Source organism: Perca fluviatilis, chromosome 21 (assembly GCF_010015445.1).
Source record: "Perca fluviatilis chromosome 21, GENO_Pfluv_1.0, whole genome shotgun sequence".
NCBI lineage: Eukaryota > Metazoa > Chordata > Actinopteri > Perciformes > Percidae > Perca > Perca fluviatilis.
In genome coordinates, this window is record NC_053132.1 from 5,510,223 (window position 1) to 5,536,622 (window position 26,400).

Sequence of the window (26,400 nt, forward strand, 5' to 3'; positions counted from 1 at the left end):
AATCGGCTGCCGGTTTTCCATTTTTTGGGCGACAATACAGATTAGCGCCGCCTGCTGTTATGGAGACGTATTACGTCTCGCGCACGTGCAGAACGTACGCTCAAATCGGCGTCGCTCCGGTGTGCTCCGAGGGACTGTTTTGACCGACTCGGGGAGGCTGATCAGACCGACTGGCTTTAGCTCTTACCAGTGTATCTCCGTGTGTACTTCGTCTACAACAATCCCACCAATCGGTCCCAAAACCTCCCAGCTAGAGAGGAAACTCCCTCAACATATTCTTTGTAAATCTTTACAACCATTCCCCGAATCATTTCCTCGTTTTCTTCAAAACTTGTCATTTCAGCGTGAAGCTCGCTAGCTCGAAGTGTGTTAATGCTGCACAGAGAGCAGGAGGAGAGGGACATCCACCTGACATCAGGCGTTAAGTGTTTTTTTGTTGAACCAGACTAAGGATTTGAGCAGGCACTTGTTTTTTTGATAAACAAGCTCTATTTTGAGGTGTTTTTTGTTTTTTTTAAATGCACACCGGTACCTTATTCAAAGTAGGCCTACAAAAATAAATTGAGAGTGGGAATCAATCTATTTTCATTGAGAATTAGAAAATGGTCAGCGGGCAGCCGATCGAGTCTTCCACGAAGTCAAATTTAGTAACCGCTCGAAATTAAGTTTGGTTTCCAAATATGAATATTCATAGTCAAAAGTGTAGTTCTCTTATAGAAAGAAAAAAAAAAGCAATGATAACATCTGCTAACTTTGTGTAGCTTCCTCTCCGCCAACACATTGGCTGTCCCACAGAAAGAGGATGGGAATCTGAAAATTCCTGTGGGAATTAACAAAATACCAGAGCAGGGTGTGTGTGTGTGTGTGTGTGTGTGTGTGTGTGTGTGTGTGTGTGTGTGTGTTTAGGGTGGAGGGTCCCTCTCCCTGGCAACATCTTAACGGGATCAGCGGCTGACCAATAGTGAGGCGGAGGAGAAAGTTTGCTCTCACGTCAAAGGGTTTTTGTCACTTTAGTCCTCTGTGCTGTTGGTAGGTCAAGTCTGCTATACATAGAGCTGAAAAGCCTCACAGAGGCTAAATAAAGCTCGTTACACAGCTCATTTACGTACAGAAACTAATTAACTCATAAACAGTAGACTGATCTGATCGATTGATAAATGAATGCACTAAAACTAAAGTTGGTTTTCTACATTGAGGTGACTATCGGGGGGGTCAGAGGGTCCAGCCCTAAGACATTTTAAACGTCAAACACTTTATTTCCTGCATTATGGTGAATTTGTATGCAACAATTTATGGTGGAAATGCACTGGGGTTAGGGTTAAAGTTTTAGGATTAATCCAAACTAAAACATTTTGATAAAACTTCACACACACACACACACACACACACACACACACACACACACACACACACACACACACACACACACACACACACACACACACACACACACACACACAGTAATCAAACAATTAACAAGGGAGACCGGTTTAGAAAATGAGAATACACTCATTTCCTTTCTTGTTGAGAGTCCGTTAAATATGAAGCCCCAGCTAGCAGCCAGGTAGCTTAGCTTAGCTTAGCACAAAGACTGGAAACCGCTAGGGACTCTGGTGTAGGCGAAGCTTCAAGTAATTACCAAAACATTTAAAAAAAAATTTAAAAACGTGGCAGAGAATAAAGTGACATTCCTATAATCACTGGGCGGGTTACTAACTTGCAACTCTATAATAAAAGCATTTCCTTTTAACTTTCTGTGGTGGTAATATTGAATTATTACCTTTAGCAGGTTCCTCATACATTTTTTATAATTATGAATACGTTTTTACATTTCTTTTATAAGCTACAGTACCAGTCAAAAGTTTGGACATGTTTTCTCATTCACTTGAATTGAAAGCGTGTCCACACTTGTACTGGACCGGTACTGTACAACTTACATTATTTGATTACTTTAAACCAAAAAAATACTGAGATTTATCATTAAAATTTTAATTCTGAGTACACATTTTAAGAAAGAGCGCTGTCCTGCAGGAATGTTTTGTACATAATCATGTATTTGCAAGTTTGCTTGCCTCTGATTGCCCTTTAGGAACAAATTAAAGTCATTTTAAATAAACTCTCAAAGAGACAACAGCCAGCTCTCTACTCTCCAGAGACACCCGCCTGTGTTAAAGGGCTTTCACTTAAGCAACCGCCCTGGAGATCCTCAACAATGGGGCCTCACAGGAGAGGAGTATCTGACCTCATTCAGAGCCCAAACAGCGTGCATCGCTCATTGTTTTCAACTCAAGCAGAAGAGCAGCCATGTTTGTTTCTGACCACCAGAGGGCAGAAGATGAAGACGAAGCCGGCCTGGCGAGCTGAAGGCAAAGTGGGACATGCAACCCCCCACAGTTTTTGTCTCCACTCGGCTGTCTTGTGTTTACTCTCGGGTCGTCATAACAACTTTCTGATGACTAGGAGCGAGTGAGGTGAAGGGGGTGGTGGGGTAGTGGGGGGGTAAGAGGATATGGAGAGAAAAGGCCAGAGGAAGTGTGTGGGCCTGTGTGAGTATCTGCACATCCTGCCAGCTGATAAACTTCAACGATGACCTCACTGAATTTAATTATCACATCAACCAAACCGGTATTTATTTGAATAACTTTATTTTCCCTCTTCGGAGTGATATCTTCCTCGAAAGGCCGCAAAAATATCAAAAATCACAGCAAGAAAAAACAAAACACACATTCATGATGAGTATCTAAAAGTAGCAGTGACAACATGATGTGGATGGTGGGCACATGTTCAGGCAATTTATTTTCAATCTGGGTCCAGTCTTTATTCATAAAAAGTGGATTTTTAATGAAATTACAATTTCCCTAATGGCTTACAAACAGCTCTGTGAAAACATCCACCCAATTACACAATTCAAGAGCAGTATTTCTACAACTTTCAGTGTTTGGAAACTTCAAAAGTCTCTCGATGACAACATGTATCTACAGCTGCTGCAATTGAAATGACTGAACACACACACAAAAAAAACGTAGACATACAAGTTAACCTGTGTAGTTTAAAAGCTCCAAACCAGATCAGAGTCACTTTTGGTCCTCTGCTGATGGAGTGAGCCCTGGATTGGTTTCCTCACGACATTAAGAAGGCTTGGCTCTTATTTCTCGGCTGTCAACAGAAATCTTCACTCAACCGCCCCCAAAATGCCCGAAAACAAAAAAGGCATGGTTTGTTCTTTTCCAGTGTTGGAATGGATTTTCTTACAGTAAAATCAGAGAAGGCATGAGCTATTCGTATGGTCGGTTATTGTTTTATTGTGCTCCAATTACCGGTAAGTGTGTAGCAAAAACTTAAATAAAACTTGTACACCCAACTTTTAACCAATCACCACCGTTTATCCAGGGCCTTTTCAATAAATCACAGACCGAGTAAAGATGAAATAAAAATGGCCTCCACAGGCGAGCAGATTAACAGCCAAAAACTTGTGCCCATGAAGCAATAAACAAGGAAATGCTGCTTCCTCCTTCCAAGTGGGGCCATAAAGAGGAACAGAACTATTCTTAGAAACACCTTCGACCAAATAGGGAGTTAACTGATCAAATGTTGCCCACAACAGGGCTGCAAGTACAGGATATAAACTGGATATAAGTTTCTCTTTTTCCATAGAGAAATGGAACAGGGCAATCATCCAAAAACAACCAAGCGGCCTTCAAGGATAAAACTTGTGATATTGTAGGTTTCTTAATGTCAATGAATCCCACGAAAAGACCAAAATCAATACTGCATGTATCTGCTAACATGTATTGTGTGTGTAATAAAGATATAGCTTCTTCGTTCTTCCCATGAACACACACTGTATTTTATTTTGACTCAATCACACACATTTCTTTTATATCTGGGTAAAAAAACATTTTTTTCCCCATTGAACACAATGTATTGGATTTCTTTTTTTTATATCACACTGCACAGTGGCAGGGAAATGGATTTCTAAACTGCACTTCCTGTCCTTCTGTCCACTCATAAAAAACAGCGCATACCTTAGGAACGCTAGGACAGAAAATGTTAGTGGTTTTGAAACCAGGACTTTTTCAAACCGCGGTATACCTTGAACACGGTAACCGGCCCATGCCTAATTGAGAGAGAGAGATTGACTAACATTTGATCTTTGCATGGGACATGTTGACAATAAGAAAAATATAGAATCAAACCAACGCTATCCGTTATATCGTAAGTCACGGTGCTTCCACATTGTATCATCTACATGTTGATTTCCAAGAAGTGAGCGTTGCTTGGTGCAAAACATGAAAATACTTGTTTTTTTTACTTCAAGTTAAGGTACAAAATTGCTTTTAATTCATTATAATGTCTTCATTGCCACCGAGTCTCCTCCACACTTGGTAAATACACTTCTGTGAATGAGAAAACAGAAAGCCTGTATTGTCTTTAGACAACATGAGCTGTAGATAAATGTTATGGATCAAGACGGAAGAAGATTACCGCACCTTTGAGTGGGATTAAAGTCCGTGTCGGACAAAGTCTTTCTTTCTGTTTTCCCCAATCAAAGTGTCCCAGGTCAGCTGGGGGTGCAGGCTGCAACCTCCAGCCTTCAGGTCACAAGAGTATCCTGCAGGACAGCAGTGCTTTGAGTCGGAGCAGCACACCGCCTGTCAGAGGAAAAATAACAACTTTTAAGCCTAACTACTAGGTCAGCAGGGCTAGAAAACAAATATATGGGCTATATAAGGCTATGTTTAGACGGAAACGATCTGAAAAGAAAACGCAAAAGTGGCGTTGCGTTCTCACTTTTTATTCTGCTTTTAGACAAGCGTTACAGGGGGGAAATCTGCGTGCATATGGTGACGTAAAAGTGTGTGAAATTCAATGTAGTATGCACACCAGGCGGCTAGTAAGTACGTTTATTTGATTAGGACAATGCACATTAAATCAACATTTCTGTAAATGCGCCAGTGTTAGCCAGTCGGCTAATTTTCAACTGTAGTGCTAGTATGGTAGAGGTAGGCTAGGTGGTAGTGTGAAGCACTGCCAAACAACCCCACCAAGTCCGTGCGCCTGCGTAGAACCTTCCTTCCACTTCCCTCCCTTGTAGCGCGAAACCAAACATGGCGAAGCGAACAACAAAAGCTGACAATTCTGTCTGGACAGACGAGGAGGTGGAGTTATTGCTCCAAACAACCTTAAGGCGGTTACACACCGACCAGACGGCCGACCCTCGGCAGTAAAGCCAGTGGGACCAATGAGTCTCCCCGAGTTGGACCAAAAAGTGACAGTAAGAGCACAGTAAGAGAGTAAGTGCAAGTAAGAACACACCGAAGACACGAGTGTAATACGTCTCCATAACAGCAGGCGGCGCTAATCTGTATTGTCGCCCAAAAAATGAAAACGCGTCACGTGGGTTTGTTTTCTCCGGAAATTCAAAGACAGACTGTCATGGCGGCTCGTTCAGAATAAGATCTCATATTGTACTAAAACAGTTCACCGAAACGTGTTTCTGAAAACATTTATAGAGAGAAATAGTCTGTCTGTCTGTCTGTCTGTCTGTCTGTCTGTCGTTGCTGAATCTGTCTTCATTTCAGATCGACAAAGGTCAGTTTAAAAGATTTTCGTCAGATTTTGAGATCTAGTCACCTCATTCTGCTCGTCATTTCCGGGTGAGTCCCGACTGCCCTGCCTCCGACTGAACACGTCAGGTCGGCCAAAATGATGGACGACGGCACGGAACAAAAGGAACAGACTCGAGTCACCGGACCTCGCCAGACTGTCCAACGGCCGATTATCGGGTTAGTGTGTCAGCGCCTTTAGATTACAACGCCACAACGCCACAACAGGGCGTGGACTGGGAGTCAACTGCTGACAAGACTCTTGTATGTTTATCAGAGCTGCTTGAGGGTCCGACATATGGAAATAATCGTTATTTTCCTGTATTGACGCATGCCTGGGACGTGAGCACGACGAGAGCCACCGTGAGCAGACTTTTGCGTTATCACCCTTTAGACTGGAACGGCGACGGTGGAGCGTTTTTAAGATTTCCACTCTGGAGGGTGGTTTCACTTTTTTTTGCGTTTTTAAAGCCCCAAACACGCCGTTGCAGTCTAAACGAAAGGCACATCTGACTAAATATTTGGTCGTTTTCACCCGCGAGCGTTGTCGTGTAAACAGGGCCTGAAAGTGCTGATGCGAGTACAGTGTGACCGTACCCGGGGGGAGGGGCAGCAGGCCCACTCTGAGGCTGACACCTTGCAGCACGTGTCCTGCTCGGGGCAGTGAAACTCCCCCGTGCCGTCGCAGGGAACGTCCGCGTCGCCCTCGGTGTCTCTCGGCTCGGACCGTACCACTTTGCTCTGAGGGAGGCTGAGGATGAGCGCGTCGTGGTCCTTCTTCTCGCACGTTCCGGTCTGCATGTTGCAGGCGTAGCCCTGAGGACAGCAGTGCTCGTGGTCCGCACAGCACACCGCCTGAAGACGAGACGCAACAAGAACTGAAAATCTGATCCGAGCGTTTCGTACAGTCGGTACGTTCACAGGTGAAACATTTCAACAGTTAATAGTGTTGGAAGTCATTGTGCCCTCTTGATAAAGGTTGTACATTTGAATTGAACCATAATGTTCAGATTTGTGAAAAAAAAAAAAAAAAATGAGGAAAACTCTTTTTTGTTTTTTTTGTCTGAATGTTGGACTCAAATTCATATTTCATAAATGACATAAATGTGAGACGATCCAGCTTTGGGAGACTTGTGTGTCTGAACAGCAGCTTACTAGAAAAGGTCTTTAAATTTGACTTTGACATCCCTGGATTAGTTAGTGGAACTCTTTATTTTTTAGGATTAATTTCCAATTAATAACCGGTTACAATGGAATGTTCCAGGCTTCCATCCAAATGTAGTGCCAACTTTTAACATAGCTTTCCAGAAATGGGCAAAAGAAAAAAACTAATTAATGCACTTTTCCATGCACTACTGTTATATATGTGAATATTAGGAGACGATTAATCAAGCTAAAACAGCTGGCGGAGCTAATTCTGTATCATTTCATGGCAGAAGAAGAGGTGTGTGCTCCACACAGACCAGATGTTTCAGCTCTTCAGTGGACGAGAATATACTTTTTAGTATGATGTTGATGATGTGTTCCAGCACATCCACATATGGATCTATAGACCTGTAAAAAGAGTTCTGACAAAAGTATATATGTTGTCTTGTAAGTCCATGTGGGCCCAAGTCTTTTTAGGCTTTAGAAAGTAAGATTTGATACCAATCCCAAGGTAAACAATGGAACAAACTTCCTTGAAAAATAAAGACATTTATGCATGTTGTGAAACACTAAGGTTATTATTATTCATCTTAAATGTCTTAAGCAACACTGACTTGTAGTTGATTCCTAAATGTATGTCAAATGGCTCTTTAAATGCACTAAAAAGTTCACTAAAACAGGACTTTCGGCCACCTAGGGTTAACCCTAACCCTTTTAATCTGTGTTTATTTGTGCATTTTCAAACTCACTAAAATACATGATCTTACATCAAATTAACAGCCAAATAATGTGCAGTGAGTGATGTACAGACCTTGACCAGCGGGCAGCAGCCCCACTCTCCTGTCTGCAGTTTACAGCAGGTCGTTCCGGCAGCACAGCTGCTTTTGTCGTCACATTTAACGTCCGTCACGGCGCCCGGCTCGGTCAGAGCGCTCAGCTTGCTGAACCAGGGTATGACAACATGGGGGCCCTTTGAGCAGGAGGAGCGGTCAGCTTCACAGGTGTGACCGCTGGGGCAGCAGTGGTTTCCATCACTACAACACACCGCCTGAAGCAGAGCAGTAAACATGACTCATCCATTAGTTGTCAACTATTACAAATAATCGCCAACTATTTTGATAATGGATTATTCGCTGAGTTATTTTTTCTAAAAAGAAGTTAAAAAAATCTGATGTCAGCTTGTTAAATGTGAATATTGTTCTAGTTTCTTCTCTCCTGTGACAGTAAACTGAATATCTTTGAGTTGTGGACAAAACAACACATTTGAGGACATCTTCTTGGGCTTTTGGAAACACTGATCCACATTTTTTTAATTTATTTTTATACCATTTTCTGACATTTTATAGACCAAACTTCTAATCTATTAATCAAGAACACAATTGAGAGATTAATCGAGGATTAAAATAATCGTTAGTTGCAGCCCTACTCTGAATTCTCGATAAATCGCATGTAATGTGAGTGTTTAAGGCTGTTTTAATGACCCCGTACGTTCGGCAGAGGGCAGCAGCCCCATTTGTGGGTCTTCTCCATGAAGCAGCAGGTCGTATCTCTGGGGCAGCTGGTCTGGGCGTCACACATGTTCCTGGCCCGAAGAGTTGGACTGGAAACAGCCCGACTGGGCTCTTTCTGCAGGGCCGGTATCTTCTGCAGCCAGGGCAGGCTGAGGTCACCGGGTTTGTCGCACGCCTGTTCAGCCACGTTACATTTGTAGCCTTTGGGGCAGCAGTGCTCATGATCGTTACAGCACACGGCCTGGAAGGAAGAAGACAAAATAGCTCTTTAACGTTGCCTGAAATCCCTGTAAATGTCAGATTCTCAGAACGGATGGAAGATATTTTAATGCAACATGGCTTCCAACAAATGACATAAAAGTCAAAGAATGTCATGCAGAAGTGAAACGTACGGGCTCTTCTTTTGTCCAAATCTCATCTGTTCTGATCATTCAGTAATCAGAAAGTCATGTCTCCGATTCCTTAACAATGTTTAACAGTTTTCAGTTTGGTGGATGGATACATAAGAATAATAACCATAAGCCGCAGTCAGGGTCGTTATGGAGATGAAGCCAGTCAGAGGCATGAATGCAGCATGACTCACATCTGACTGGCAGAAAAAAAAGAAAAAAAACGAACACACATCCTTTCAAGATTAATGATGCCTAAATGACCTATTTATATACTGTAACATGAAGCATAAGAGAAGTTGAAGCAGTTTGTTGACAAGCTTAGCAAACAACGTAGCACACCCTTTGAATTACCAGTTGTATTAAAGCTAACAACAATGGTGGTATTTGTAGTTCTTTTACCCAGCTGGGAGATAAAGCGGTCAGAAATTCCAGAAATAAGGAATTATAACTAAAATATAAGTTTTTCCCACTTTGCTGCTCATAATTATGGTCTGTACAATACAATCAAAGCTGTAGCAAATTCAGAATGCTTCATCTTTCCTATTATGTACAAAACAGACTTTTAATCAGTTATTTAAAAAGGTGCTCTAAGCGATGTTGGGTGATGTAATTTCTTGTTGACATTCGAAGTATTGTCAAACAAAACGGAGGCTAGCTCGCCCCTCCCTCATGCAGTCCCCTCCCTTCCGTGCATCCTGAAACATGAACGCGCATCGTGCTAACGCTGCTGCGGTGATGGCTCAACCAGCTCCTTCTCGTTGGTTATTGGCTGGAACACTGTTTGTTATGTTTGGTGGGGCAGGTTGGCGCAGTTTGTTTTTGTTGCCGTTTGTGGAGCCTGGGCTGTCCACAGAGACTGCGTTTTTTTAATTCGATTACATTTTATTTATAGAGTTATCTCAGGACACTTTACAGATAGAGTAGGTCTAGACCACACTCTGTAATTTACAAACCTTAGATGGTCATTTTACAGTGTGTTCAGGGGACAGGCAGCTAGCAGATAGTGAGGAGAGGTTTGCTGTATGTGACAAAAAAATGGTGTAGCCTAAAAAACGGGTGACCGCGCTTAGAGCACATTTAAAAAGTGTAATCGGTATAATCGTTAGCGGTGCACATAACAGAATTCTAAGCTCTGCGATTGGATGTTTCTTACTAAAATGCTTCTTATGAGTCTTAATTAACTTCTCTCTTTTAGTTTTCATGTCCCGAGGGTTTTCTTTCTTTTTTTTTTTTTTTTTAAATCAAAAGAACCAGACATTTTCTAACTCAGTTGTTTCAACCAGGAAAGTTTTATGACCATCCAAGGTTTGAAAAAGCTCCAGCTGTGAGTTATCCAACTGGACTTTCACACCCTGGAAGTCTGTAACAACTCCCACCTAAATTACAGCTGACACCAGAACAAGAACAAACCGTCAGAAACAAGTACTTCCAAACACACCAGCGTCATCCGACCTGCAGTGGCTCATTCGCTCAACAAGCCCTTAACACTAGGCTGTGCTGTAGTTTGGTGCTGAAGCTTGCAGGTTCAGTCGCGGATTGGATGAATTTTCATCACATGGCTATGCGTCACACTGTAAACCGAATGATTGCACCTCGTAGCAAAAAATAAATAAATAAAAATAGTGTAGAATTGTATGCCTTTTACAGCTTCTTGATCATGCAAATGGTTGATTTTTTGCAATTTTTGAAGAAGGACATGTACAATGAGAGTTTTTTATCCACTAAGTGTTTTTTTGGCTTAACTTTGGAGCTTTTTACATAATGTCGGCGCATTCAGGGATGGTCGGAATTTTGAGAGTCCAACGAACAATACGGTTTTCACAGCTTTTTTCTAGGGTAAGTGTTTTTTCTTTGGTGATCTTTTAAACAAAACATGCTTTTTCAAACCCACCGGTGGGTTTTGGGGTTAGGAGAGTTAAACTGACCTGAGGTAAGGGGCAGCAGGCCCACTGTCCCGAGCCTTTATTACAGCAGGTGGTGCCTCCTGGACACATCGTTTGCTTGTCACATTTCTCATCCTCCACCTCCGCGGTCAGAGCCAGCACCTTCTCCACCCAGCGGAGGGAAGGTAAGAAGCCCAATGGGTCGTCACAACTTTCAGCCTCCAGGTTGCAGACTGTACTGTGAGGGCAGCAGTGGACGTGGTCGTCACAGCACACAGCCTGCCAGGAACACAGAACACAGAACACACACACACACACACACACACACACACACACACACACACACACACACACACACACACACACACACACACACACACACACACACACACACACACACACACACACACACACACACACACACACACACACACACACACACACACACACACACACACACACACACACACACTTCATTAAGCTTTGAAGCACAAAACCAAACACTGTGAAATACCTGCATATATTTACTTTTGGCTTTGTTTTTCATACTTTAAAAAAAACGTTATCGCCTGTGATTTTTGTTTTACATCCAAGTTGAGGCACTAAAGTTAGTAAGTTGCAGTCCTGAAGAAGCTTTTTCTGAGTCTGAGTCTATCTGTGTTGGACTCCTGATAATAAAATGCCAACGGTAGCCTACAGATTGCCCTTCACAGAATCAGCACTCAGGTCCCACATTACCTGCGCAAGAGGACAGCAGGCCCAGCCTCCGCTTTCCGTCTTGCAGCAGGTGGATTTCCCAGGGCACGACGTAGTCTTGTCACACTTGCCGTTATCGGTCAGTAAGGGGAAGGCGGGCACTTTGCTGAGCCAGGGCATCACGGTGCTGCCTGAGGGATCGTCGCACGTGGAGGCTGCAAGGTTACATGTGGTGCCGTGGGGGCAGCAGTGCAGGTGGTCCTCGCAACACACGGCCTACAGGGAGGAGATACAAACAATCTGCATTACATACAGTCAGGCTTCAAAATTAACTTTTTCGTCTACCAGCCAAATGGCTAATGAATGTTCAAATATTACCAGCCATTCAATAGATTACCATTGGGTTTTTTGGCTGGTGAGTGAAGCAAATCTACCAGCCACTTGCATATTTCACCATCATTTGGCTGGTAAACGGTGCTAATTTAGAACCCTGCATACAGTACCTGTTATTTAGCTACTACTATAATGTGTGTCTCTGCCCTCCTTTCTCCTCCTTCACGCTGACCTCCATTACTGGACAACGAACCGGAATACGTGCCAAGACTTGCATTAATCCTATATTGACTTTTTCTACAGCAAAACAAATTTTCTTGAGTGTTACTTAGCTGAGATTAGGGGAGAAGTCATTTGTTGACCTCACTGACAGATAAAAAAACTAAACTCTCAAAGCAGGCTGTAGATGAATTGTGATGCTCATGAGTAATTGAGTGCAGCTGGACAGAGGCCAAAACAGGCTACATCTAAGCTACTACATTTTCACTTTTACATAGCGTTTTGAGACAAAAATTGTCATTCTTCACTTTTCTTTTCTTATTGAACCACTTAATTTCACTTTTCCAACAGTAACGTTTGGCTATATGTTGATGTATCATTATTCCCTGTTATTTATTATATTGTAATTGTAGGCTCTGTGTGTGTTTTTTTTTTTTTTTGTGTTTTGTTTATTATGTTTGTATGTCTGTAGTGTTTATTGTTGTATTTTGTTCAGGACCCCCTCGAAAACGAGATGGTACATCTCAAGGGGTTATCCTAATAAAAGAATTTCACAATCTGTCAGTAGCAGCACTAATCTCTGTCCATATTAAAGCTTTAGTGCATAACATTTTGATATTAATGAACATCTGGGGAGGGGTGGTGGTGGTGCGCGATCACAGAAGGCTTGTATAATGAAGACATGCCAACAGCGTTTCCTCATTACTTAGAATTCCTGACGGGCGCGGCAGAAACTTCGCACTATAGCTTTAACGCGTAAGGTCTCAGTTTGTGCCCGTCCAGAATAAAATGCAACCCCGGTGGGCAACAGTGTTACCAAATGGCTTTGTTTTAGGGGCTCAGAAAACACCGGAGTAGTGTGGACGCGAGGCGGAAATGTAGCAAAAGACATTTGTTTTTAAACCAAAACAGAGTAGTGTAGATGTAGGCACAGTGTGTGTGACTCATACACATCAGTATGTTGGTACCTTAGGTAGCGGACAACAGGCCCATTCTCCCACTGGCGATTTACAGCAGGTGTTTCCGTCAGCGCAGGCCGCGGAGTCGTTGCAGGGAACTTCACCGACTGAAAGATAAACATTATCAGTGCACACGTGAGCAAACTTTATTGAAAAAGAGTATCACTGCATTCCTGTAACATTGATGGAAAGGATCAAAATCAATGCAGCAGAACAAAGATAACATTTTTTTATTCCACACATTCTTCCGCTTTGTCAAAGCCTGGTGCCTACAATACCCACAATGCAACGGAGGCTTTTTTTTTAAAATATCATTGTACAATTGAATATATTTGCGTTTTTCCACTGTTTGTTGGAGAAAACAACACATTCGTGTATTGATTACTACAGACTTTATTTTGGGCTATGGAAACTTGTGATGCACATTATTAACTATTTTTTGACATTTTAGGGACAAAAATCATCAATTAATCTAACAAATAATTGACAAGATAATCGATAATGACCAATAACGTAATTACATTACATAATTGTTGCAGCACTCGTTTGTTCAGGCAAGCTCTTTATGTTCATTTAAAATCTCACCTAGAAACATAACAGCATAATTTTAGTCTTTAATGGTTTCATTTTGCTTTTACTGCACTTGTTCTTTTTGCTTAACCTATTAAATCGCTCCTTAATTTAATAAGAATTATTTGCACTTTACATCTGTTGGTTTCATGGGTTTTGTAAAGCACTTTGTAACTTGCATTTAAAAAGTGTCACATTATTTATTCCTTTTTTTTTTTTAGGGATTACATAAACATCATCACAGCACGGAAACCTGAAACTATAACACTTCACCGAAAAGTAATCAAAATAAAATACCAGGAGCATTTAATTCATCATCCTTTAAGGTCTATAATTCGAAGAGTCCTATCTTGCACCCGGCGCAGCACAAAGCCCGACGCAAGTGTCTTTGCTAGTTTAAGACAGACGCAGTTGTCAGTTTCCCGTCCAGCGCCTGCGTAGTTTAAATAGCAAATGCACCTGCACCCATGGGCGTGCTGGTCTTACAGGGAGGTGTGTTCAGGTACATTCTTGGCGTGTTGCTATGTTGAGGCAGCGAGAAGTGATCACACCATTGACCAACAAAAACCTGGGGTCTATAGCACAAAAGTAAAATGCAAATCCAAATCCAGGATAAATGAAAAAGCGCAGCTTGACTTAGTGTGATCCACTTATCGCGGCTTAATCGGTTGCACGTTTGCCGAGCCAGGATCAGTAGGTGAAGCTATGTCAAGCCAGGTGTATATAGCTGGGATAAGTGCACGTTCACGGCTTTCTTAAATAGACCACGGTATCGATCACAGATTTACTGATGCAGAAATGGAAAAGACGTGTGCAGCTTCACCCGCTGAGCAGCAGCTTCTAATGGAAATTTACGAGGAGGTGAAACATAATGTGCAAAAAAGGGAAATACGGCTGTTATCAAACGGAAAAAAGCCCGACAGACAATAGCGGACCGACTGAATACGTATGGATTTAAAAAAAATCTACTTAGTCACTCCACGTTTTAATTGCTTTAATATGCTTGTTTTATGTGTTGGTTTTATTGTTGTATCTGTTTTATGCGCTAAATGTGCTGGTTTTAGTGTAAAGTGTCTTTGAGTAGCCTGTAAAGCACTATATAAATAAAAAACAATAATTCTTGTTCCTGGGAAATTTATAAGGAATAGGCTTTTGTTCAAAGCTTATTGATAATGCGAGAATATGTTTTACAACCATATGCACAGATCTCCATAAGCTATGTCTAATTCTAAATATCTTTCTACAATTAATGTTCATACAGAACAAGCATGACTGGACAAAAACTAGAAAAAGAAGTGACTTCAATACACACTGTAAGCATATCTGTAAAACAATGTAGCCTGTTATTATTCACGTTTTTTTCTTCTCACTCCCAAGCTTCAAGATGACAAGTGACAGCCCCAAAATAAAATGATTAAGGACATTTGATCAGGTGCCATTGTCGTCGTTATTGACGCTAAAAGTCCGCTTTTAGAGTCCGCTGCATGGTGTGGGAGGATCCCCCTGCCTCCCCCCGCCTCCCCGCATTGCACGGGCGGGGGCACATTTCACGGGGACAGCAGCGGAGGAAAAGCCCATTTCCTCCGTAACGTCCCACTTTTTACCATAACCATCTCAACAACAGTAGTAGGATTTAAATCAAACTCGTGACAGCAATAGTGACAAGAATGCATGTTAATAAAATGAAGCAGAACACATTCAGAAGACAACGGAATAACTGTTAAACACGTTTATTTCGGATCAGAGCGGCAGCTGATTTAACACATCAGACTCCAGGATTAATCTTAGCCTGGCTGTTAGCCTGCTCTGGACCAGGCTAGCTGCAAAGGATAAATCGCCATGGTTACTTGGCTGGGTTTAATTCAACCTGCTTTTGTGCAACCAAGTCAAAGCTAAATTCATCCAGGATAACCTGAATATCCCGGCTTAATCCCTTATCCTGGTTTTGTGCAATACCCCTCTGGTCTAAAGTCAATAACGCAGCATTTCATTGTTATTTTAAGAGGGCATTAGTAACACACACACACACACACACACTAACACACACACTAACACACACACATGAAAATCTCTCCTTCCTGCTTACCAAATAATCCATTATAATAGCAATGTGCCAAGGGACAAATGGCTTTTAAAGGGAACAGGAAATGACACTCTAAATTGGTTTATTGCATGTTACGCCCAAAACACACCTATGAATTCATTAAGACACTAATTACAATCCTTTTGAACCATGCGCCTGGCACTGAGAGCCTTTTTCTGCCGTCAAACTAGCAAAAGTGGACTCGTACACGCCCTAAACGCACCTGCGCCAGGCGCTTCAGGCCGTGCGCTTAGATCATTAAAATAGGGCCCATAATCTCAGTGTTAAATTGACACCAACACTACATTAGATAAAAAGGTGCTGGAGAAAACTAGTCAATGCCAATTGGGACTAGAGAAGATCTTGGAGAGTCAAAACACAAGTTTTGCTTTAAAATGGATCCCCTCTGGTGATGACAACCGCCCCCCTCTGACCTTTGCTCTGAACGGCCACCAGCTCCGTGGCAACAGCGGAGATCTTCGGGGTCATGGTGTTCTCTCCCCGGGCGGACACACAGGTGCTGTGGGAGAGGTCACACTCTGTTCCTTCAGGACAACAGTGGGCGTGATCTGAACAGCAGACGGCCTGGAAGAAACGAGGAAAGCATCTAAATCGTCTATTGCTCTGAACTTCAGGGCAGTTTATTGGTTTAAGTGTCGAGCCAATAGGGGAACTCGTAATCTACTGCACTTTGGCAGAAGAAATAAAATAGTTTCACACATGATATAAATGAGCTGACACTGCATAATGACTGCTAAGAATGTGGTCCTCATTAATTTGCTACTTATATTCATATTCAACGTTTCAGACACAGAACTGAGTGAAGTGTGGCGTCATAAAAATCTCTTTAAAACTTTTTTTAATGTTATATTTATGAGTTTTCAAAACTGTTTGAGAAATGTTGAGCTCTTGTTTCAAAATAATATAGTTTTAATTCTGGATTGAGTTGAAAGTCAGATGGTTTTGATTTTTCATGGGAAACTTTTTCCTTCCCTCAGCTTGATGACACTGGTGCCAGCCTTTTCCCTAATATTATAAGGCGTAGATACAGCACTCAAGCAGTTTTGGGCACCATCTAAAGCGTGATTTATTGGTTCTGCGGAGGCTCTACGCAGTGCTTTCGCCGTAGCCTACGTAAGTGGCCTGAAGTTTATACTTGTGTGGCGGTGTAGGCCGAACGGCATGTGTGCGTGTGTTGTGAGTGTGTGGTAGAGCGAGGGAGAGAGTGATGGTGATTAGCTTTGAGAGAGTAGCGACTTTTAGAGTCATAGTGAGAGGAACAAAGCGTTGTTCTTTCTGACCACGGTGGGGAATCTGTAGCAGGAAAAGTTAACCCTCTCCTTGATTTCATGTTGTTTATGGAGAAGGAGAACCAGGAAATGAGCCCGGGGGAACAACGTGCGTCACTGCGATGTGTTGTTAAATTTTTCGAGAGGTGCACGTCAGGCTACGTCGTAGTGTCCTGTGTAGGGTCTGTCTCCACGTACCTATGTACGTAGCCACGGAGTAGATTTTACACAGAAGTATAAATCACGCTTAAGCAGAATGAATGAAAAAAAATCAATGGGAGCATCAAAACTAACTAAATGAAATATCTCAGATCTAATGATTGGACCCCCAGTGGACTTCTTTAGCAAGTTTTTTCTTCAAGCTTTTTGAGCGTTTATATATTTTCTGGTCTATTATCTTGCATGTTTTATATTGAAAAACTTAACATTTTCTTGAGGGAGGACCCCTAAACCCTCTGCCAGATACATGCACCTAAGTCTTCTAAAATAAACTAGGGGAAAAAAAAACTGCTTAGCGCTACAGGGATGCAAGCTGTAATTAAAACAACTACACAACAAACACTTGTGTCAACTAGACTCCTGCAAATAACCCAACAACATTTTGCATTCTTGCAGGTTCTGATTTTGTTTGGGCAGAAATGCGTACCCAGGTTAGTTCAGGTTACTCACATTGGGCATCGGACAGCAGCCATATGTGCCGTTGGTCATCTGGCAGCATGTTGTCTCGTCAGGACATGCTGATTTCTTGTCTGGACAATCAACTGACAGGACGAGAAGCCAGAACAAATGGTTATTTCTTACACACAGTTTAATCTTAAATCAGCAACTAAAAAAAATAAAAATACATCCAGTCCCTTTTCAGTAATAAGTGCTGACCGTCATTGGGTACGGCAGCAATCTTCTTCAGCAGTGGCACGCTGGTGTCACCAGACTTGCAGATCCCATGCTCCAGGTCACATATGGTGTCGCTAGGGCAACAGTGGATATGATCGCTGCAGCACATGGCCTGCACAAGATATAAATATCAGAGTCAGTAAAAAATGAAAGTTTGCTGTTTAAGAAGCAAAATCCATTATTTTCTTTACACTTATGCACACAAAACAGTGTTCAACAGCCTTAATTGATGTTCATGAATCTCACACCATAAACCTTTATTTATTCCAATCAAGCCCTCAAACCACAACAACATATAAGTTTCTATTTCTGCATCCTGAATATCCAAGTTGGAATACACCATGATGCATCACTGTGCAGCTGTGAAATGAAAACAACTGTGTGCAATGATCCACTGTGAATATTTTAAATTTGATTAAATGGAATACAAAAGCTAACTGGTAAAACAGTGCTCAACTTTGACAATAAAATCCCCTCCGCAGTATCTCCCAACATGTAGTTTTTCAGTATTCTCTGGTGTGATACAGTTCACACAACTTTGTTTTGCATAATAAAAAAATAAAAAAAAACACAGAAAAAGTTGTCTCATCTAAAGCACACACAACAATGTATTTACTGCTGCAGCTAACAAATTTTCTCAATTTATTGACTTGTTATTTAGTCACTAAAATGTCAGAAAATAGAATAAAATGCCAATTATATGACCATTATAAACTGCAAATGTATACAAATAAAAAACAATTGTACATGACTTAAACAAATAACTGATAATTAAAACTGTTGGTGCTTAATTTTCTGTAGATCAACAAATCAATGATTGACAAATTGTGTAATATATTTGCAACAGAGTCAAATGTACCTCTGTGTAAGGGCAGCAGCCGTAGTCTCCACTGGTTAGCAGGCAACATGTAAAACTCTCTGGGCAGCTGCTTTTCCCACCAGGACATGTCACTGAACCGACAGTAGAGGATACAGAAACATGGAGAAAGAAACAAGGTAATTAATTATTAGTACAGCATCATCAGCATACACAGAAACATGAATAAATAAACAAACAGTCATTAGTACAGTATCATCAGCATAAACAGAAACATTAAAAACTTTAAAAAGGAACAATGTCTTTAGTTATTAGTACAGTATCATCAACATACAACTGTAGAGTGACAGATGGATTTTAGGAAGTGTTTGCCATTAAATTCAATTCAAATTTTATTTGTAGTGTCAAATCATAACAGAAGTTATCTCAGGACACTTTACAGATAGAGTAGGTCTAGACAACACTATAATTTACAGAGACCCAACAACCCCCCTATCCCCTTCCCCCCTAGAGCAAGTATTTGAAAAGATATCTTTATCACATGGGATTTTTCAAGCAGACCTTCTACTATCTACATGATGAATTCCCCACCTGGATTATTCTCCCTCCTCCTGGCAGGCAGTTTCTGCAGCATGGGGAAGGACTCCATCGAGGCAGACACACACTTTGAGTGAGCAAGATCACACTTTGTTCCCCCGGGGCAACAGTGGAGTTTATCCTCACAACACACCGCCTGTAGAAGAGTTTAAATTAAGGTACGTATCGTACCGTAACTTTTAGTATGAATAGTTTCTTCTCCACCAGAGAAGTGGGCAGCATTAAACACTCACTAGTAGACCATGTAATATGTTTCATGGAGTGAAGGGCTTGTGTTTTAGTATGCAAGGGTGATCTCACGTATATCACCTTAGGTAATGGACAGCAGCCCCAGGAACCATCAAGAAGCTGGCAGCAAGTGGTGTCATCCGGACATTCAGACTCCTTGTCCGGACAAATGACTGCTTTCACTCTCTCCCCGAGCTGAAGCCGTCGCACGACACAGCCCACGCATACCAATGAACAAAAAGACAGAAACATAAAACAACATGTCAATGGCAGGACTGGAAATGTAGTTACATGCGGAAACAGATTTTTAGCTTTCTTTCCTACTGATATAATTATTGTAAACAAATTCAAGTCATGACATTATTTAGGTGTTTAGTTTCAAAATTCAAACATGCACTGGATTTTCTTGATTCTGGTTATCTGTGGCATCTTTATGCCGTTTCAGTTTACTCTGAAGTTTTTAACTGACACACCCAAGTGTCATTTATTTCTCATTTGCACTTTGTACTAATCTTTTAGGTGTTAAAGTACACTTCAATAAAAAAAGAGCTTATTCTGCTTGCTTTTTGTGTATTAGATAACAGTAAAGAGAGATAAGACTTTACAAAGTGCAGCATATACATCTGTATCCGTGTTAAAGGTGTTGTTTGACCTACATTCTTTAAATAATAACATTTGCATGTCTAAAAGGATGCAGTCCAGAAAACAATCAATGGCTGCCAGAACTTTATGCCCCATAAATTCTAGTGTTAAGGTCAAGAAACCGCTCAAACATCCTACAAATTAAAAGTTAGTGAGCTCAGAAGAGACAGTCAACAAAAGAATAACATCGCTGTCGGGTAAAAACCTTGTATGCTTTTCAAACCGTTGCTTTTCAGGAAATAAAAAAGCTCATTAAGAACATTATATTGAGCTATTTACCTTTGACAAAGTCAGATTAAAATCGTCACTGTTTAAATATTTCTAAAAATCCACAGACAAATGTAAAGGGTGAACAATACCATTGATTTATGAAAAGAACATTAAAATGAGATGTGAGGTTTCTGCCCAACAGCAACTACGACATGTCTTTGACTTGATGAAGCCCTTACCGTTACCTGAGGGCCGAGCAGAGCCTGTTTGGTGGGAACGCGTCTCATCCAGGGTAGGGACACGGTTTTATTAACACATTTGGCGTGGACGAGATCACAAACCGTCCCCTCATAGCAGCAGTGGAGATGGTCTGAACAACACTCAGCCTGTAGGTGGATTCAAAACAAAGAGATGGTGAGGGACAACAAAGGGTTTACTCAAACATTACGAACACAGAGCAGCAGACAATGTTGTGTAGGACGAACTCAGCAGAGTTCACTGTGAAAACACCTTTGACTCTCCATAATGTGATCGAGACTCCTTGAAACACCCTTCATCAAGTCTGGGAGGATTCTCAGTCATCCAGGCCACCATATTTATAAAAGTGATCGTTTGAAATTTCATCTGCTCAAATATGAAATTCGGAAGGAAAAAAGGAGCAAAGAAATTGCTGTCATCTGAAGTCAATCCGCTCTTAAATAAATGTGTTCAAGTTGACGGTCCCTATCTTGCACCCGGCGCAGCGCAAAGGCCGCCGCAGTGATGAATTTCCCGTCCAGCGCCCACGTCGTTTAAATAGCAAATGCACCTGCGCCCATGGGCGTGCTGGACACACGGACACACACACGCGATATGATCTGCTCGTGCGCTTTCACTTCACGCACAAGCAGATCGGTTTCTTCTCCAGGAAATCTCTCCTTCCTGCTCAGCAAATCCGCCATCATAATAGCAATGCGCCAAGGTACAAACACACCTGGCTTTTAAAGGGAATGGGAGATGACACACTGGTTTATTGCAGGTTACGCCCAAAACACACCTATGATTAATCAAGACACTAAGTACAACCCTTTTGAACCATGTGCCCGGCACACGGACCCTTTTCTCAGCCATTAAACTAGCAAAAGTGGATTCGTACACTCCCTAAAACACACCTGCGCCAGGGGCTTCACGCCGTGCGCTTAGATCGTTAAAATAGGGCCCGACTTGTTTCTTAGAGCCGTCAGCCAAAGAGAGAACCTTTTTCAAAAACTTAAAACATGAAGCTTATCTGGTTCAATTTTGGACAGTAGAAAACAGGCATAAAGCTTCAATATGTAATTCCTCGCCCTCTGTGTTTGTGTGTGTCGAATACTGGGAGACCGCCAATACTTTACCAGTCAGCAAATCATCTTTGCCTACAGCAAGTAGACTGCACAATGTTAAACTGTATTTGGCATTTTAATGGTATTTTAACATCATTGCACAATTATGCATCTCTCTGGCACTTAAATTTCTTTTATTATTGCTGCCAATATTGCACTTTGGATACTATTTTATAGTAGGTTTCTTCAAACTAAGGACTGTTGATTGCTTTTACTGTCAGACCTTCCTATTGTCTAATGTATGTGTTGTATTTATATTGTTCCTTCAGACTATTTTTTCTTTTTTTTTTCTTTTGAGGAGACGTGTAAGACCACATTCATTTTCTCTTGCGGGATAATAAAGTTTACTTTGACACCTAACGGAGCGATAACATTATTGAATATCACGATGACAATATTACTTGCAATAAACAAACATGTATTAAAGTGTACTCTGTTGTTCTGCCTTTCTTTCAGTATTCTGCTAAAATGCAACTTTTGCTTGCTTGTTGAATGACAAATGAAAATATTTGATTGAACAAATAATTGTACGTAAAAGGCACCACTTAAGAATGACAGCTACATTTTAAAGTGCAGTTTTCTGCTGATATTTGTCTTCAACTAACAACAAAAAAAAACTCATTTGTGAAATGTCGCAGCCTTTCGCGAGGTTTATTTGCGCCAGTTTATATCGCGATGAAGATAAAAAAATAAAAATATACACATTGTGCAGCCCTAATGGTAACTCACGTGAGGTAGTGGACAGCATCCGTATCCTCCCAAAGTGTTCTTGCAGCAGGTGTTTTTGTCTTCACACATGCCTCCATCCGGACAGACCAGCGCTGAGCTCAGGCCCAACAGAGCCAGACACAAGATCCCCATCTGCAGCGTCTGAACACAAGCAGCAGCCGAGACGAGAGGAGAGGGCCGTCAGCAATGGAGCAGGATGCAACGTGGTCTGACCACATACAAAGAGCCTGAACTACTGTTAACAAATTCCATCTAATCTTCCCGGTTTCGGTGTTTCTTTCTGGTTGTGAGAAGCTAAATCATTGTGGAGAAGGATAACAAAAGGTAGGTATGTACAGCAGCTTAGCAGGAATTCCTACTGATAAACTGGATTTCAACCATAGATATAAAAAAACAGAAAAAAAAACGTTTTATATCTATGATTTCAACACTAACCAAACACATTCTTCCTGTAAAGTTCATGTCCCTTTTCTCATGTATAGCATGGTATGTTTGGCATTTCATAACCCTTAACAACTGCTTACAATGCCCAAAGTCACTGTTGAAGATTTCATGAATATACCGTTAGGGATTTTGTTCCTCCAGCACTCGTTTTGTAAATTTTTAGAGCGGCAACTAATGTTTATTTTCATCATCGATTAATCGTTTAGTGAAGAAAACGGCATTCACATATACCCAAATGTCACGGTAATGTCTTCAATTTGTTTGCTTTGTCCTAAAACCTAAAAGATACTACATTTTCTGTCATATATCACAAAGAAAAACTGCAAGTCGTAACATTTCAAAAGCTGGAAGGATATTTTGGCATTTTTGCTTTAGAAATGAATGAAACAATCAATTATCAAAAGAGTTGGTGGTTAATGTTCTGCTATTCAAATAATGGACTAATCATTGCAGCTCTAGTAGTACATAACTTAAGTGTTTAAAGTGACCATATTATGAGAAAGAAAAAAAAAAATATATATCACTTTTTCTGGGATTCAGGGTGTTATTTTCTGTCTCTGGTGTTTCCACATACATACAAACTTGGGAATTGTTTATTGTATTTACACATTGTTTAAAAAAAACAACTAATCTTAATCTTAAAAGTCATCGTTGATTAGTGACTTTTTCTAAGTGTTCTTTTTTAAATGATGATGATGTAAAAGTAGATCATTGGTGTGATGCCGATAGATTGTTTCAAAGACAAAACGTTGCAAAGTTGTGGCCAAGTCTTGGGTCAAGTGTTCATATTTCTACATAAACACACAGGTCTGATATATGTTCACATAAATAAATCAAAAGTTTGTGTTTTCTGAAGAGAGGGAGCAGAATCACATCTCATCATTCTTACACATTTCATTTGGATTTGCATAATCTTATTTAGGTATGCAGGCTACTGTTTGGTAGTTTAATCTTAACAATGCCTTTTATTTATTTTGATATGCCTACATTCAAAAGACAATTACAAAGTCAATCACCTCAAGAATATATCAAGGGTTAAAGTGCCCATATTATGAAAAAGAAAATCGCTTTTTCTGGGATTCGGGGTGTTATTTTCATCCATAAAAATCATCCATGCTGTTTTGAGTGAGATATGGTTTCTGAATGTGTCCTGCCTTCAGTCTCCTGGTGAGCTGGTCAAAATCGACAGGGCCGTCTACGTCACTAGCCGAAACATTTGGTGTGTGCTAACCACTTCAGCTAATACCAGATCAGCTAGCTGTTTCTCCAACTTCGGTCAGTACAAGGCAGGATTAGTCGGGAGACTTCTTCTAAACGAGGGCGCACTTCCAACTTTGCGTGAATACCTGCAGACGAGGGACATGGAAGTAGTTCTATACAATTTATTTTGTAGATTATGGTGGCTAACCGCTAACAGCGCTAGCTTCTAGCTAGTAGTCCTTAGCTACTGCGCGACTCCCAACGAAGATGTTACAGCAGTGAGATGTCTCACTCTGTAGCTAAAACAGAGAGCTCAACACACAGGGTGAAAAGAAGAGCTGCGGCAATGTGCAGTATGACAAAAATATGGTGTTTTTTGAAAATTAAACCATGTAAACCTGTACTGGTAGGTCCGCAGCTATACCAGATCCGCTGGAAATTCCCACTGGATGTCCCTCATTTTCGCTTTTGTTCAGCTTTGTTGCCCTTGTTTTTGAAAAAATACTCTCTTACAAGTAAAGGCTGTTTTATGCTTCTGCGTCAACTCTCTCCTGCTCTGCCTTTGAGAAAATGAAAGCTCAGATGGACCGATCTGGACTCTTCTCCTTATGAGGTCATAAGGAGCAAGGTTACCTCCCCTTTCTCTGCTTTGCCCGGCCAGAGAATTTGGCCCACCCATGAGAGAGAGAGACATCATGGCTTTCAAACGAGCAAAGTGGCAGTTCAGATACAATATTAGGGGACCACTAAGGCCTATATAAAAGAGACTTCAGATACAGTATTAGGGGACCAGTAAGGTCTATATAAAAGAGACTTCAGATACAGTATTAGGGGACCACTAAGGTCTATATAAAAGAGACTTCAGATACAGTATTAGGGGACCAGTAAGGTCTATATAAAAGCGTCCAAAGAGCACCAAGTCATGGGACCTTTAATCCTATTTATATCGAGAAATAGACAAATAGACAATAGTAAAATCCATTGACCTAGTTGACTAGAAAATAAGTCACACAATTGCCCACAAAGTACTGCTTGCTGGCGAAGTGCTAATTTCAAAACGTTACTGACATATAGACACTTTACGAACGGATAACCCCGTCATTGTAACCAAAATATGTCTGAGTTTATTTGCAGAGCTTATGTCAGTGAACTAGCGTGCTGCTACTCCCCACAGTAGGCTTCTTGAAACACCAACTATTAACACACAGGATGAGTTGACCAATCACAGTCCTTGCGGTCTGCGTCGCCTCGACACAAAGTTACACATTTTTGGAGGTGCACGTCGAGCTACGGCGGAGGGCTCGGAGGGGGGGTCGCGGCGAAGCAGAGGGGTCTGCAGGGGTACGCCTTCAATTTGACGCAGAAGCATAAATCAGCCTTAAATGTCCTGCATAGAACTTAAGTAAAAGTATGTAAGTATCATCAGGAAAATGTACTTAAAAGTATTAAAAGTAAAAGAACTCAATGCCAAAAAAATCCTCCCATTTTAGAAACTGGAAATTATCAAAACCGTTCCGTTTAATGGTCCAATCATTTCAGCTATTATTTTTGTTATTTTGTAACAATTATTTTGTTGACTAGTTTCATTTATAATAAAACATTAGATTTTATAAAGAAATGTGTTTTGTGTGCAGAAATCTCAACTTGTAAAGTAACTAGTACAGTTACTTAGTATGTATATTTGTTTTTTCTGTATTTATTGTTAATTTTATATTAATGTTTAATATGTGTGTTTGTTTATGCACCTTTCACCAAGGCAAATTCCCACATAAGTGTAACTTATTGTGGTAATAAAACCTTTCCTGATTCTGATTCTAAAGCTGTAACAGATGAATGTAGTTGAGTAAAAAGTACAATAGTTCTCTCTGTAAATGTAGCAGAGTAGAAGTAGAAAGTGGCATGAAAAGAAAAGACTCAAGTAAAGTACAAGTACCTCAATTTTGTACTTAAGTACAATAACTGAGTAAATGTACTTTGTTACATTCCACCACTGTCAAAAAAATTGTACCCAAGTGCATTACTTGAATAAATGCACTTAGTTACTTTTTACAACTGTGGCTATCGTATTATTAGTAATATTGTAGTGAGAGTACTTTACCATTATGAGCAGAGGACGGAGACAGGCAGAATGAGTTCAATTATTAACAGACAGCTCTGTACTGCATACTCCTCCTACAACCTAAAGAACACCAAAAACACCATTATTCACCATCGTACTGTCATAAAACACTATAATGCATATATTACTTGACGTATAATAACTTGACTTGACTTTAAGCTAACGTGAACTGGAACGAGCGAGCTAACATCAGACGAGTAGCTTTCTTCCAACAAGCTAATCCACAGAAAAAACAAGTTAGCTTAGCATGCTGGCTAACAATAAAGCTTGCAGGTTTGAATGACTGTTAGCGGATAGCGTGTTTTTCCTACCTGGTTGGATTTATCCAATGAGTCCAACTTGTAAACATATAGCTATGTCGTGTGTTCACGCTGCTTCGCAAACATTCACAGTAACAAAGAAGTGAATGACTGTCTGAATGTAAAGAGTCTGAAGGTTTTGAAGCTGTTTTTGACTCAGTCGTCACATGACA

The 26,400-nt window shown here is 40.9% G+C and overlaps 1 protein-coding gene across 4 annotated transcripts; it reads right to left on the bottom strand.

The window, feature by feature from the left end:
- Positions 1 to 2,628: 2,628 nt before the first annotated feature.
- grnb (granulin b) lies at positions 2,629 to 26,400 on the bottom strand. Of its 4 annotated transcripts, XM_039788503.1 has the most exons (18): positions 26,240 to 26,400; positions 25,908 to 25,988; positions 22,166 to 22,306; positions 20,315 to 20,461; positions 19,305 to 19,418; positions 18,990 to 19,131; positions 18,441 to 18,532; positions 17,564 to 17,693; positions 17,357 to 17,448; positions 15,833 to 15,983; positions 12,755 to 12,852; positions 11,277 to 11,510; positions 10,581 to 10,817; positions 8,241 to 8,504; positions 7,564 to 7,800; positions 6,204 to 6,461; positions 4,491 to 4,652; positions 2,629 to 4,397 (listed from the first exon to the last, which is right to left on the bottom strand). In XM_039788503.1, exons 2-17 carry the CDS (start codon positions 25,908 to 25,910, stop codon positions 4,503 to 4,505), a joined length of 2,490 nt encoding a protein of 829 aa, XP_039644437.1. In that variant the 5' UTR covers positions 25,911 to 25,988; positions 26,240 to 26,400; the 3' UTR covers positions 2,629 to 4,397; positions 4,491 to 4,502. The 4 variants fall into 4 exon arrangements, with proteins under 4 accessions (XP_039644437.1, XP_039644438.1, XP_039644436.1 ...); XM_039788504.1 differs by having other exon boundaries at positions 2,629 to 4,652; positions 20,321 to 20,461; XM_039788502.1 differs by having other exon boundaries at positions 2,629 to 4,652.

Coding starts and splice junctions, on each gene's coding strand:
- grnb (XM_039788503.1), bottom strand. Junction 20,462..22,165: donor GATGCTGTCCACTACCTCAC/GTGAGTTACCAT, acceptor ATCCACCTACAG/GCTGAGTGTTGTTCAGACCA. Junction 19,419..20,314: donor TGCTCGGCCCTCAGGTAACG/GTAAGGGCTTCA, acceptor CGACGGCTTCAG/CTCGGGGAGAGAGTGAAAGC.